General features: G+C 39.1%; 1 protein-coding gene across 1 annotated transcript; it reads left to right on the plus strand.

Moving 5' to 3' along the window:
- The first annotated feature begins 4 nt into the window (after positions 1-4).
- Positions 5-15082, plus strand: LOC136439769 (nuclear pore complex protein Nup85-like). The gene is made up of 21 exons (XM_066435337.1): positions 5-86; positions 716-809; positions 1330-1437; positions 2029-2089; positions 2572-2756; positions 3959-4080; positions 4297-4383; positions 4911-4958; positions 5667-5789; positions 6250-6287; positions 7137-7230; positions 7845-7948; positions 8891-8974; positions 10809-10925; positions 11338-11438; positions 11906-11991; positions 12599-12731; positions 13028-13127; positions 13856-13907; positions 14032-14157; positions 14360-15082. Exons 1-21 carry the CDS (start codon positions 30-32, stop codon positions 14456-14458), a joined length of 2019 nt encoding a protein of 672 aa, XP_066291434.1. The 5' UTR covers positions 5-29; the 3' UTR covers positions 14459-15082.
- Positions 15083-16281: the final 1199 nt, after the last annotated feature.

The raw sequence follows: 16281 nt of genomic DNA on the forward strand, positions 1-16281 counted from the left end.
TATCCCGTGAAGCCAGTGCGGTACACAAAATGGCGGCAAACGGCATGGAGGAAGACTTTGACGACGGCGAACAGCCAGAAATCACGGTAATGCCTGCTTTCTTGTCACTTTTAAGGGGTCTCTTACGTGAGGCTATCTACCGTGATTCGTAAATATGATATGAGAGTGATGCAGAGGTTAAAATAAGTCCACCGGGATGTATTAACTAGTACTTGCCCCCCTCCCACACTATACACTGCCTGCACTTTTTATGATCACAAAAAATTATGCAGAACGTTGTATTATTTGTATGGTAAATCAAGGAGGGTAAATGGGATTTTAAACCTCCTTGTGTAAACCTTGGTTTCATATCTTTTCCTTGGGTGTTGACAAAAATACATTAATCGTAACATTTGGTAAGTCTCCTAAGGTTTATGTTTTAAAAAATTATTTAAGTTTCCTCTTCGTCATAAATTGTTTTTCGGATGGTGACGTAAAGCCGTGTATGAGGGAGCTTCAGGCATCAAACGTCTACACGGAAAAGAAACCAACACACTTATCGAGAAGAGTAGGGGTGACCCATTGTACTTGGCAAAAAAAAAACACGAGTTGTAGCGAAGCCACATTTTGCACTAGTAGCTAACGTTACTTGAAAAAGCAGTAAAGCACCATGCTTCACCTCAATTTGAGGATGACTGCTTTACCTTGTCACCATGATAATTTTCCTCCTCCCTAGACCATCGGTGACCCCCACATGCGGCTGGGTATATCGGCACGGTGGGGCTCGGGGAACCAGCTGGCCGTACACGCAGCACTCCATCCACCGCAAGGTAGGACAACTATGATGGCAGTACATGTATAAGGCTCATGAAGTAGTCAAGTGCCCAGCTCACAAACCCTGCTTCTGGATCACAAAGTGGAGGGTTCTAATCCCGACTTTCATGTACGAAGGAGGTTTTCTTAAGGTGGTTATAGGGATAACCTCCTTGTGTGTACAGTAGGAGTACTGATATGAATGTTACTGGCAAATGTTGCTTTTTCGGGAAATGCATTTCAGTGTAATCAGTGCATAGGTAAGATTGTGAACATCAAAATCAATTACAATATGCTATTTTACGGTTTGAACTGTGAGATGCTTGACACGATACCCATAACACATCACACCGGGCATGTGCATTTCAAACTGTGAACTGGCTTATTCTTGTTCCATAGTCAAAGGTATTTCCATACACTGAATCAAAATGGTTTATGTGTGGTTTTCCACATATATCAGTACTGTAGCTACTAAATGTATCACCAAACCAGAACAGTGCGACTGATCTGATCTAGTATTTCCTCCCCGCTCCACAGAGGGTGTGTCCTCGGGTATCCAGGGGAGCCCGTGGGTCCACGAGGTCAGGTGGGGCACTCAGGAGGTCAATAACCCCATCATCAGGAAACTCATCAATGAGACACATGGTAACGACTTTGGTTTGAACCCTAGCTGAAAGATTATAGGATTTTAGACAAGAATTTGGATCTCCATATTTTCATCAGATACTGTAAATTTATTTCCTTTCGCTGTTGTATATAGTACCAGTAACCTATTGTTACAGCAAAGTCAGACACAGTTTACTGACGCATGTATGTTTTTCCTATGTTTTTATCATGTATTTGCAATTAGCCCACGGGCATGAACTTGCAATAAACTTCATTATTGCATGGTAGGAGGGAAAAGTAGGTTTTTGCCGTGTTTTCAATTTGTTATTGAAACAATTCTGTAATACAGTAGCAATAGACTGGAAACGCACATACAGAGTGTCATGAATTCACGGTGGAGATATCACTGCAAAAACAACGAAAATGAACCCCCTACAAAAGTTGCAAGGTTTACAGTAGTTACTGGGTTTTATCACATAACCATTATGCACTCCACAATCTTTACTTAGTTTAAATCATTGGTATGGTATAACTATTTTAATGCTGAAGACAATGTACAATGTAATGCATAGAGCATTTTCAGTTGCCATTTGATACTGAACCCAATATGTTATTCACATGTTTTTGCAGGAACTTTCGTGGCTCTTCAACATCACCAACCAGACACCACAACAACCAACAGGAAACCTCAGTATGTTGGAACATCATTAAAGTTACACTTTTTCACCTTAGCCTCTGATTACTTTTAATGGTTTGTGAACTAGTGACTGAATATGTTGAGTGTTTTTTTAAGATGCCAGTGAACTGAAATTGCCTCTATCATTTGTGTGTAATCTTTAAATTAATTGTCTACTGTGTGCTCTTTGATGGGACAAATTAGCAATGGGTCTTGACATCACAGAAGTTTTAGCAAGTATGGCTTGGAGTCCTTTCTGTAACATCATGACTAATATGGTTTGTAATTTACAGTCTTCTATGATATGTTAGAAAGGGTTAGAAATACAGGCTGTTCTCAAAGTGTCTATTTTATTAGAGAATTCCTAATGCTCAGGTATCCGGGAAAACCAAGGGGCTGAGAAAATGCATCCATTTTCACCCCAGTGTCCTCTAGACCAGTCTTAACTGTTTATATGATTGTTGATGTTTACCTGTTGTTGTTTACTGTTTACCCAGACTGGTGACGTTCAGTCGGAACTACCGGTCGGTGATCCGGGCGTGTCTGCTGCAGCTGAAGCAGGCGGAGGAGTCGGCGCGGGACCAGGCGACGGCCGTGGAGTACTGCGAGCAGGTGGAGGTCTACAACATGGTGGAGCTCATCTGGAGTCTGTGTGAGATCCTGTTCGTGGAGAGTCTGCCAGGTGGCGCTTCTAGTAGTTCTACTCATGTACATTACACTAGAAATAAGTCTTCTTTTTTTTTAAATTTTTTTTTTCAAACTTTATTCAGATAAACAAAAGATACAATACAGAAACATGAAACAAAAGAATACAGTTGTACATATGCTGACAAATGAGTAACTTGTGGCAACAATCAATTGAAAACAAGGTATAACGATTCCCATTTCTTATTGTGTTTACCTATTTTGTTCCGAAACGTTGCAATATTTTTCTCTAATCTGTATATATACTTAACAAAGGTAATAAAATGTAGATTACATTAGTCGCGGTTTTTGTATGTAAATATTTTTCTTAACAAGATAATGACATTTGAAATGATTGGTGTTTCGCTTGATAAGTCCCCCAACAATACATTCAATGTTTTGTTGATGTCTAAGTAATTTCCTGTTGTGAAATTGTACCATGTTTGCACCTTTTTCCTAGAAATAAGTCTTTGTTAAGAAACATGGACAGGTCTCCATTTTAGTGTTTTTTATGTCAGGGAAAAATTGTCAGTATGTGACAATTTGTAGGAGTGAACATTATATGTTGTTATCAAGTACTATGTATAGGTAGCGTGCATAGTCCAGTGGTTAGCGGCCCTGCCTCTGGAACTAGAAGTCGTGAGTTTTATTCCGGCTGTGTTGGTCACCCGACATGCGCGCTACCTGAAAGGGGCGCAGTCCTTAGGACGAGACGTAAAGCCATGGTCCATTGTTCATTGTGCTTGTCGAAAAGAGCTAGGGAAATTTCCCCGGTACAATGAAGCTGTAAATACTGTGCATATGTCTGTCTTCTCTGTCATGACCAGTGGAAGGTTATGTCAGGAATTTACATTTTTATTGGTATTCTGCAACTAGGCAGTACTGAAGCGCCAACTAGTAATCCATGATGGTACTACATACAGCCTGGAACTGTCAAGCCTGTATCTAGAATGTAAACGAGTGGGTGACTGAAAGGTGTCAGAATCACAAGATAGTGGTGCCCTTCGATGCGAACGAGTTTAAAAAAGGTTTTGCTTACTGCAAAACTGTAATTATGTCCTAGAGCCACTTAATACAGCAGACAATAGAGATTTTCTAGGATAGAAAAGTAACAAGTGTTTATTTCCCTCTAACTGTTACTTGCAGTTTTAGATGGTAGACATACTGACAGCTAGGTGTACTTTTCTCCTGTGTTGCTAGGTGGCGTTGTGTTGGCACAGCTGCTGGACTGGGTAAAATGGCACTTCAATGACGCCGATGTATATGCCAGGGAGGCAACGAGTTCAGACAACCCACATGTACATGACCACTACTGGTCCGCTGTATGTATCAAATCTTATTCTTCCCTAGCAATGAAAAACATCAAATAGAATAAATCAATATTATACGTACGTTGTACTTTCAATTGTCGTGATGGCATAGGGTGATCTTTGATATGCCTTTAACGTTGAGAACCCAAAAATCATTTCCAATTCAGAAACCTGTTGTTTTTAAGTCTGTTATGATAATGTAACAGTCTCAAAAAATTTGTCTTGCAGATTTACCTATACGTTCTTCAGGGCAGAAGTGATGAAGCTCGGAAACTTCTGTCCCTGGATCCAAACAGGAATATGGATGTGTATGATGTAAGTATAATAACTCAACAGAGCTTTAAATCTGTAACAATTATTACCTTCTTTAGTACTGCAGAATTGTGTGATACCCCTAGGGTTAATGGACTATTCCTTACTATAGCGTAAAATACACTGACAAATCATTTATGCCAATAAGAGGAGTCTACTGTAGTTTTGAATATCCTAGTCAGTGTTCACAAGGAGATGGTGTAGTTAGTTCACAGAATATTACATCTCACGTTTTCCTGTGCAGAAACCTTGCAACAGGGGGTGCCCTAACTTGTGACGCGCCCTAAAATGTCACAGAGCGTGAAGGGCCCATGAACAATATGATTTCATTTCTTGTCCAAGTATGTTCTTGAGATTAATGTGTTCAAAATTCATTCATTAAAACATGACCACTCTCTGGCAACCAGCGATGGAGCGCCATGAGTTCGAGCGCGTAAAAAAAGTGACATGTTAGGGCGCCCCCTGTTATCTGTTCCAGTAAAGTTTTAAATGTTTTTCCTCACTATGTTTTGCTCAATGTTTTTATGCAGGAATATGCCAGCATTGATGAACTCCTCAGAAAAATGCCATTCTTCACAGTAAGTGGAACAAACTTCATTAAAACTTGGACGGATGATTAAAAAACCTTTTCATCCAATAGTATGTGTATTGACTAATTAGATCAAGGGGTAGGCAAATGGGAATCTTTCTTTCTAAGCTCTGGTCTCATTGTCATCACCAGTATTTCATGTTGATATTGTTGTAAAAAAAATTGGGAAGGATGCGTTTGAATTTCAATGAAACCTGGTAATGTTTTATTTATTTATTTATTTATTTCAATTTACCACATTTTGTGGAAGGATTGACATAACAGGTGAACTATCACCTATTCAAGATGTCATCCCAGACCGGACTGTAAGATTTGGACCATCGCACACCGGGGCATGCCCCTACTCTTTTTCGAAAGGTGTGGTGGGTTCTTTAACGTGCGAGGGGTGTGGCTCTCCCCAAACACGGGACCTCCATTTAACATCCTATCCGAGGGACTTCCCTAACCCTAGATGAGCTAGGTACTCATTTACACCTGAGTAAAGTGAGGAAAGTCGTGTTAAGTGCCTTTCCCAAGGGCACAACGTCAGGCGCAAGTTCGGACATGTCTCTGCAAGGGCACAACCTGGGATTAGATCCCGGGTCCCATTGTTTGACAGCCGCGCGCTCTACACTTGCACCACACAACGCCACTAAACATGAAGACAGATGTTTTTTTTTCATTCTTATTGTTTAGTATTCTTTTGTACTTTTTCCAGTTATATACAGGCCAGTCTCTGGCGGAGTTTGACATGAAGTGGCGCCACTGGCAGGATGAATGTCGCCGCCGCTACTCGGAGGGAGAGTTCAACACAAACAAGAACCTGGAGACCATATGTAGAGTGAGTCATCCTCAACAAGGGCTTGTTCAGAATTCTCAATGTGTTATCGTCAAGGAAATTTGTTTTATTGTACTATGCACATGTTTATGTAGAGTGAGTCATCCTCAACAAGGGCTCGTTCAGAATTCTCAATGTGTTATCGTCAAGGAAATTTGTTTTATTGTACTATGCACATGTTTATGTAGAGTGAGTCATCCTCAACAAGGGCTTGTTCAGAATTCTCAATGTGTTATCGTCAAGGAAATTTGTTTTATTGTACTATGCACATGTTTATGTAGAGTGAGTCATCCTCAACAAGGGCTTGTTCAGAATTCTCAATGTGTTATCGTCAAGGAAATTTGTTTTATTGTACTATGCACATGTTTGATAGTTGTTGCCATACATTGTACCATGTACAATTGTCGTGCAATAAAGTTCTTTTGATATTACTTTTACAGGTAATTTTTCATTCATTTTACAGATACTGTGCGGAGATGAAGATGTCTTCTTGGACCTTAAGTAAGTCTGAACGAAACTTATAGTTTAGTAGATGCTATATCTGCAGTATTAAGAACTAAAAATGTCAATTGGGATTTGTGAAGAATGTTCATAGATATTGCTCATCAGTGTGGATTTAACTGTAAATTTACAATTACTGTAGGAAGCTGAAATTACATCTGTTTGATAATAGATGTCTCTACAGCTTACATGCCAGTTTTTATTTCTGAACCCCCAATAGATCCTCTTTTACAGCTGCTAGGATGGAGTGAGGTGTGATATTAGATGAGCGGCACTTCATTTTAGATTGTAGACTTTACGATAAAGAAAGAAATGTTCTTTTCAAATGTATTAATGAAAAATTCCCATACTTTGAATATTTAGATGCACCGGATAAATTCCTATTTTTGTTGCGTCTAGACAACCCTTGTATAAGAAACATGATCTGTTCATACATCTACACATGTACAAAGAAGCGAGAAGAAGTTGACTCTACTGGATTAGCTTAGCTTATCACTTTCGTCTACCATGTATGTTTAAACTATATACTGTATATATTTCACTGTATATGCAACTTACATATTAGTTAGGTTTATGTTAGACGACCTGTATCTAGCCCCTCTGGGCATGAATGTATAATAAAGGTCTTCATTCATTCATTAAAGCCAGTTGAATTCATAGCCGAATACCTGACATGTTGAAGTTAGAGTGGATCAATTCCATTACCTGGCCTGTAATGTACAAATGCAAAAACATCGAAATGAAAACATTTACTGAAGTCTCTTTTTGATTGAACTGCTAATTTCAAAGTACAACAAGGATTGGTCTGTTGATGTCCTTTTTCTCACATCTTCTTCATTCCGTCCCCAGAGATCTGACAGAGACATGGTACCAGATGCTGGTGTCCAAACTGCTGTACTGTAACCCCACTGTTAAGGCTTTTGATCTGCAGTATCACGTCAAGGTGGGAGCATTTCCTGCAAGAAATCTTTGATTTAATAGTAGGGAATGTTAAAAATCTTAAGATCCCCTGGACAAAATGCTCGTCAAGTTTACAATTGGGGTATTAAGTTGATGATTTTCACTGACTTTGTTTTGTTTTGTGGTAACATTTCGTACATGGTGTAGAATCAAGATGTAAAGAAATTTTTAATTAAGACATAGATTAAGGTTGGTTTATTTATACATCTTTAGGCCACACCAATTTAATCTCTTGGTTAACAGATTTTTATTTTCCCCCCAAAAAAATGTTAGAAAAAAAATGGCTGGCCCAGCCTTCTGTTTTCATGATTTTAAAAAAAAATTTTTTTGGGGGGGAAAATAAAAATCCGTTAACCAAGAAATTAAATTATTGTGGCCTTAGGGTTCTTTATTTATTCATCTTTAGGGTTATTTGTGTTCTGTAATTAAATATGATTCTGTAATTAGATATGATTCTAGCCTTAGCTTGAAAGTTCATGATTCTAGCCTGTTGTACTTTATATTCATACGGGATAAAGTTTTGCAAAAATTGGATCATCACAGTAGCAATGCATACTGAAAGATCTTGATTAAATCATTGAATGTTGATATTTTCAGGCATGTATTGATGCTTACGATGGCCATGCCACCCTAGAACCCCTAGACAACATCCTACTGGCGGCTATAGAATTTGACCTTCACCAAGTGATCAAGGAGAGCAGGTACTGTTAATGTCGTTAGGGGTGGATACCGGTTCGGCTTAATAAGGTCCAAGTCCAAGTTTAGGTCCAGAGATTTAGGTTCAGGTCCGGACCTGAACCTGGACCTGATCCTGTCCAGTTGATGTTTTGTTTTATTAGACCAATATTAAGCATAGAGAATTAGTACTGACACGCACGACTATAAAAGTTTCTTGGTGAGAAGACTTTCAAGACAAACCAGTGTTTGATATTTGAATGTTGCACTTATTTCAAATGCCTTTTTTGTCGGAGGGGAGACTCAAAACACTTTTTATCAAACAAAATAGACAAATTTATTTGTACTTTGTGTAGTTTTTTTTTGGACTCAGGTTTTTGGCTTTCAGGTTTTATGGACTCGGTTCTTGGATGTTATAAAGGTCCGAATCAGGTCCAGCGAACCGGTATCCACTCCTAAATGTCGTAATAAAAAACACCTCTTTTACTTTCATCGTAAGTAGGTCACATGTTAACCAGCATTGGTTCCCTTGTTTGTCTCTTTGTCAGTCATTTCATTGGTTGTTAAAATTAATAAAGTAATAGAGTAATTCAAGAAGTTGTGAATTTTGAATTTGTTAAAATGTTGTTAAACTTGTAATTTTATTTTTTGTGAATGGCCTGAAGACAGACATAACAATGCTGCCTTAGTGAAGGTTTAAACTCTTGGAGGGATTTTTTTTCATTGAAATACTATCAGACCTGCCCAAGAAGACCACTGAGGGGACCGATAAAATCTATTCTGTGTGGACAGGTGGTCACTAGGATTCAGGATTCTTAATGCTTGTGTCAATGGGAAAAGTTATCTAAGGAAACTCCAAAAAGTGTTCGCATTGACCAGTTGGTCCTTATGTAGAGGTGGTCACTTGTACAGGTTTGACTGTACATAAGATTTCCAGTGCTAATAGTGTTATACCTGTATCTGTACAGTTCTCTCCTGGGAAACTGGTGGTTTGTGGCTCACCTTGCAGACCTCCTGTTCCAGTGTGGACAACTGGAGTCTCACAGTCTCAAGTAAGTCACTCGTCATGAGAATAAAGGTCATCTTAGAAGTGTCCATAATTTAGCAGCAAGCTGTTATCCTGTATTGTGTATTCTAGTGATGGCTGGGTGGGTTGTACTTAAGAGACATGTACATTTTAACCTTTAGCACACTTAAGTTACCCTTTGGCTTTCTTTATTTGTTATGGGGTTAGGCAACAGGGAGAAGGTTAAAGGTGGTCATTTGGAGATCTTGGCCCATAGGAAAAGTGATTATTGGGGCCCTCTAGTACCTCTCGTCAAACTGCAGCTTCTTTCTGTACCACCTGTGTTCCAGCCATGGGCCAAACCTTTGTGAGTTCCTATTGCTAGACATTTGTGATTAGACATTGGCACCTAGCAGAATCCTATGAAACTGCAGCTTCCTTTTTCTAACTTTCCTGTATTCTCCTTGTGGGTCCAACCTGCGATAGTTCCTACTGTCAGACATTGGTGATTAGACATTTGCTCTCACTAGCAGAATACTATAAAACTACAGCTTCCTTTACCTAAATGTTTCCTATATTCTAGTTATGGGCTCAACCTGCAATAGTTATCTCCATGAAAAAAGGCTTTTTCATGGATATACTGTTTTGCTTGCGTTTGGTGTCTGTGTGTATGTTTGTGTCACCGGTCGCTTAAAGTCACCATAACTGTAAAACCTGTACATGGATTGAAATGATTTTTGGTATGTGGGTGGGTGTTAGGTGGAGGAAGGTCAAGGTCGATTTTGGGCCTCCTAGCATGTGTGACTGGAACTGCAATGGCGTATTTGTTAAAATCTTAAATGTAGAAGAACTGAAGAGTGGATGGACAGATCGTCATGTTCTTTGGTACACAGGTAGGTTAGACCAAGTTGTACACACTCAAGTGCAAACTATGCAGATGAGACCGAATTTGCATAAGTAAGGAGGTAAATCGTTTGCATGGGTGTCGTCGTATGCTTAAAGTCAGCATAACTGTAGAACGTGTAGATGGATTGTAATGATATTTGGTATGTGGGTATGCGCTGGGAGGAGAATGGTCAAGGTCGATTTTGGGCCCCCTGGTTTGTGTCCCTGGAACTGCAATGGCCTATTTGTAAAAATGTTCTAAAGGGGTTTAACTGAAGAGAGGAACAACAGATTTTCATGTTATTTGGTACGCTGGTAGGTTGGATGGAGATGTACACACTGAAGTTCAAATCATGCGAAGTTATTGTGTTTGTGTGTGTGTGCGCGTGTGTGTATGTTTGTGTCACCGTGTTTGTATGTATGTGTCACCGGAAGCTTAAAATCAGCATAACTGAAGAACGTGTGGATGGATTGAAATGATATTTGGTATGTGGGTAGGTGCTGGGAGGAGAAAGGTCAAGGTCGATTTTGGGCCTCCTGGTATGTGTCACTGGAACTGCAATGGCGTGTTTGTAAATATTTTCAAAGGAGAATAACTGAAGAAAGGAGCGACAGATTTTAATGTTATTTACTATGCAGGTAGCTTAAGCAGAGATGTATACAATGAACTGCAAATTATGCAAATTGGACTTAATTTGCATAAGTAATGAGGAAAATCTATATCTGCAGTGTTGTCATGTGGCACCCCACCTGTCAGTAGCTATTTATAGCGAAAGTACACATAGCGAAAGTAGGTCAGACTTCTCCCCTTGCAGTGTGGGTCATACCATTGAGCGATATAGAATGGGGGGAACTGGTTTAATAGAAAAACAACGTTTCATGGAGATTTTGGGTCCTAAGACTCTTGTTCCTACTGTTAGTGTTAGACATTGGCGCTCCCTAGCAGATTGCTATGAAACTGCAGCTTCCTTACCTGACTGTTTCCTGTGTTATAGTTACGGATCCAACCTGAGAGAGTTCCTGTTGTTAGACTATGCCTCCAGTCTGATGTCCCACCCCAGTCTGTGGCAGGTGGGGGCCAGCTATCTGGACTACTGTCCCGAATTCGGAAGGTAAGGCCTGACAAAAGTTAGATTACAAAAAGAATGTCAGGGTGGTTAAGAAAAACTTGTATTGCTTTGTGTTCTTTTATATCTTAACAATTGGCCTTCTTATTGTGCTTAACCCCCCTCATCTATGCCAAAAATACTCACCATTAAAGATATAAGTTTACACATAGGGAATACATGGGTAGGGTCTGCAAGGGTTTAGTGAGTATCATATTGTTTTAAAGAACACACCTTGTGTAATTCACCATAAGCAAAATTCTGTAAAAAGTCGGCTAATTATGTAGTCATTGATACATAATCTAGTGGAAAATAGCACCGCTTTCTGGAGTTTAGGACTCCTTTAAATTCTGCTCTTTCTAACTTTTACGAATGGCCATGTATAAAGTATTGACATATGTGCCCCCCTCCCCCTTAGGCACTACCTGGAGTTCTACCTGGAACGTCTTCCTTTGCAGACAGAACAGAAGGCACTGAAAGTCCTGAGGGAGTGTGAGAAGAGAGACATGAAGGACATATGTAAGCACAATGTACAAGATACAAATGTACCAACATGATGATTTGAGATTATCATGGAAGCTCATCTGTGTACATGTAGGTAGTAATCATACTGTAAATGTATTTAAGTTCGCATGGTTTTTATTTCGCACTAAGGTGAAAATGGATTGTTCGCGGTGGTTTTAAGTTTGCGGCAGCGCTATAGTCACATACTGCTACAGTATTTGACAAAAATGTTCGCGGTAGTTTTAAGTTCGCGGTGAAACGGTCGCTGCGAAAACCGCGAACATAAAACCACCGCGAACAATTCTGCATTTACAGTAGTACAATGCTAAACTTTCTTCTAACACTAATTATAAGGTATATACGGATCAGATTTTCAACCATCTCTGTCGCCTTCTTTAGGATCAATAATTGATGATGTTCGGAGAGTTTCAATATAAGTCTTGCTGTGTAGAAAAGGACACTGAAATTTGTTTGTTTTTCAGCCCACAGCATCTGTAAGGTAATGGGAGTACGAGCGTTACGGAATGAGAGACTAGGTTCAGCCTTGTCGTGGGCCCTCCGGTCGAAGGTATGTGTGCATGTAACATATTTGCTGCTGATTCTCTTCATATGTGATTTTTTAATCACCTTCACGAAACTGTATAAGGCTGCACCAAGTAATTTTTATGGATGACGTCCGCGCGCGCATTGATTTTGGTCTGTTCCCAGAAAAAAAACAAAAAATTCCGCTTCTTGTAACTATGACCAAAGAGTTATGACATTGCCGCAAATCGTAAGATTAACGTAAATCTCGTCACGCAAAATGCATAATTCCACAGAGCATGTGGGTTCGGTCGCTAAATATGTGAGCTTAAAAGTGAAAAAGGGCGGCAACGTTGTTGATTGGTACGCTCACGATGTCGGTCAGGAGCTGACGTTCGCGCAACTGTACGAGAGACTAGTAGTGTCGAGTCTAGGCATCTTGTTTTTTTCGGCCCTTCTTGGGTTTTTTTCGCGCTCTCGCATTAGATTTAGGGTCTCCAAAGGAAGTCATCCATAAAAATTACTTGGTGCATCCTAATCAAAAGAATAATCTTCAGTGCTAATCCTAAAGTTACAAATCTTAAAATTCTTGAAAGGAATTTCTGTATCAAATAGACTTGACTTTGATTGTGATGTCACCATCTCTGTCCCAGGATGCATCCTTTGCCACGTTCCTCGCCGACCGTTTCCTGTCAGAGTACAGCAGTAAGGGCGGCTTCTCCAGTCTGGACCTGCTGGACAATCTAGGGACTGCTATGGTGCTCAGTGATAGGCTGACATTTCTGGGTAAACAACTACCATATATGGTCATATGTAGAAGATATATGCTGATGTTGGGCAAGGAACTACCAAATATGGTTATATGGTAATTAGCATACAAATGTATGCTAATGTTAGGCAAATAGCTACCAAATATGGTCATATGTAGAACACATGCTAATGTTTGGCAAATAACTACCAGTTATGGTCATATATTATGTAGAAGTCATATCCTAATTTTAGGCAAATAATTACCAAATATAGTCATATGGTCATTGTTCAATCTTCAGCCAATGAAAGGTAATTTTCTGTCATCCACGTAGGTAAATACCGTGAGTTCCACCGCCTTCACGAGGAGCGAGAGTTCAAGTCCGCAGCCAACCTCCTCCTGCAGCTCCTGACCAATAGGATGGCTCCTAAGAAGTACGTATGTCAGCAGTCATTTTGACCATACAAACTTCATTTTGATTGGTAACACCCTGGTATGCATTGATTTTTGACAGCTACATGTAGGAAGTGATACAAAGTAAAAAGTTGTTCTTAACCATACTTTAGAAATATGGGTACACATTGTAAAATGTTGTATTCAATAGGGTGGTAGTAGAATGTAGACAGGGCTGGAAATAGTGGGTGCATGTGCACCCAGTGCACCCAAAATTGGAGCTGTGCACCTAATTTTTGACTCTGGGTGCACTGGTGCACCTATATATTTTTGTAGCCTATAGGGTTAAGGTACTTTTGTACACTAGTATACAGAATGTTCTTGAAATGTAAGTATAAGAAACAGCATGATAACTTTTTGCTGTACTTTATTTAATGTATTATTTGTTTGAAATTTTGAAGTTAGCTATAGAATTACAGATTGAAGTTCTTAAGAAAGGCAGCAGCGTTAAACTTTGTAATTATGTTCTGAAGAACATTCAACTTTATTTTATCTGGTGCACCCAAAATTCTTTCTGTGCACCCAATTTTTTTAGTTGGGTGCACCAGTGCACCTATTCCCAAAGATGAATTTCGAGCCCTGTAGAGAAATATTTTGGTGTCCAGTCCTAACCTTTTGCAGGTTTGGAGTTACAGTGGGCCAGTGTTTGAACCCTGGACTGTGATCTGAGAATTTTGTTACTGCTACTAAATTCTATTTATTCCCACAGGTTCTGGCTGACATTACTGACAGATGCCCTCCCCCTACTGGAGTCCGAGGAAGTAAGAGAAAACTTTCTTCTGTTTCATTGTTGATTTGTGCACATAATTTTAGGTGATGATCTATTCTTATCTTTAAATGGATATTTTAGCACTGATGTTGAATGTTTCTGTGAATGCCCTGTAGGTCATCTTCAGTACGCAGCAGACATATGAGCTGATGAACTGTCTGGAGGACATCAGCCTTTCCTTTAGATCATCTACATATCTCCATGGAGACACAGCTGACGACGCCCAGCTCAAGCCCACTAAGGCACGAAAAATTTGTAATGTATGATATATAGAGGGTTTTTCAAGGGGATGTTTTTTGCTAGCGTCTCTGAATTTTGTCTTCTTGTACTGATAGTCAAGAATATATACATGTAATTATCAATTGCATTGTAAGGAAACCCCATTGGCCTTCAGTTGTTTGAGTACTTCCGGGTCATGCTAAGTTTCCCATCATGCCTCTGCAGGGTCAACAGGAAGTGGAGAAGCAGAAGCTGGACCTGATCAGACTTGCCCTGGCGAGGAACCTGGCACGTGCCATTCTGACTGAGGGGAGCCTGGAGTAGCTGACATTTTGTCTTATTTTTTGACTGTGGACCAAATTATACATGTATCTTAGAACGTAAAACAGAAATGGTAGAAGGCTGAACTACCAGTACGTGAAAGACTGTTTCTTATAATCTTAACAATCCTGTCTATAAAATTGTCTATATATTTGTATCCAACACAGTCAGTATGCCAGGCATATGGAAACATATAGTTTGGAATATTGATCTGTTAAACTGTAGGATTTGATACAAAAAGTCACGAGCATCTTGCATTTTCGTAATAGCTGAGAAGACTGATGTGGATTGTATGGTGGTATACATTGTATCTATGTGCCATGCATTATGTACATAATGAAGCTCACAGAGCAAAACTGTTTTGTTATGTTAGTAACAGATGCAAACAAGACGGCAGTCAGAGAGGGTAGACTGCGTCAAAGACAATACAGTTTCTCCAATAAATTACATTCAGTCGTCATCTTTGTACATGTAACCTATTAGTCAACCTATAGTTGTCCCATCTTCACTGAATACCTATCGTTTCCATTTTTACAATGTCTTGTTTTACTTTTTGTTATCTGCCTCCTTCTATCGGGAAAGTGTCACAAGAAGACTGCTGATGTACAATAAAGTTTTCATACTGTGGATGTAGCGTCTGTGTGCAAAGCCACCATCAGCTTGCAGTTTGAAACAGCATCACTAGAGGCCCCCACTGAGTGGTCTGTCAGGACAGATCAGTCTAAGGTTGAAGAAGGGTACAATTTCAGAAAGGACAAAGAGGGTCATTGCACAACAACGCAAATTTGATCGACCAAAGATAAGTTTCCAAACTTTTTGTACCAAGTTTATTTTCACTCTCACTCTAGGTGATACAGTATTCAATGCTACATTTTGTACTTTTTACCTCTGTCCTAACCATATAAAGTTTCACATCAAAGTCACAAATAATGCCTTCGACAGTCTTAACAGTAAACACATAACAGTCAAGATACTAAAATGGCATAAAAATACCAAGAAGATGGTATTTACATCCACACATTATTTCAAGTAATTCCAGTGAAGGCAATTGCATTATACTTTTAACCCAAGTAAAAAATAATTCCATTTTGTACAAAAATGTCTCATTACAAAATATTTCTCCATTCCATTTATACATTTAGGCTTATACTTTTGAAACAAAGCCTTTAGTTACAAATTGAAGAAAGTGCCACCTGGAAAAAGAGTGACTTTTTACTTCAATATTTGACATCCATAATAGGACATTTCTATAAAAAGATAATGGTTCTGTTATCAACAGAAATCAATAAAATCACTTTTAGATATGAATATTTCTTTCAAATCCTATATTTTAAATACATGTTTTTGCATAGCTGATTGATATAGTACATGTACATGTGTAACACTTATTCCAAAACTCTTTTGGTGTCTCTAATAATGAAACCTCGGCATATAAAAACTTGTTTGAAGTGTTACAAAAACATCAATAATATAATAGCAACAACCAATAACCACAGCATTCCACAATACTGTAGCTCTTGTATGGCTCAAACTTTTCTTTCAAACCAAGCTAGCATGTCTATTTGATATCATATCACAATGGAAACTAGTTGTAGACAGCAAAGAGCAAAGCACAATACAGTCTGTGTGACAGTTAAAGTGTACCCCATTGGGGCCAAACTTTCAAAACACATTAGAATTGCTCTTGCTGAATTGAGTTGTATACTGTCATTCACTTCATCTTCATGGTAGCAAAATTTCATGGTGTAAGGAAAATGGATATTTTCACTGAACTTTAACTTCACGGTGGCGGCAAGTGATTTAAAAACGGACGTGTGAGGGAATCA

Source organism: Branchiostoma lanceolatum, chromosome 8 (assembly GCF_035083965.1).
Source record: "Branchiostoma lanceolatum isolate klBraLanc5 chromosome 8, klBraLanc5.hap2, whole genome shotgun sequence".
Lineage (NCBI taxonomy): Eukaryota > Metazoa > Chordata > Leptocardii > Amphioxiformes > Branchiostomatidae > Branchiostoma > Branchiostoma lanceolatum.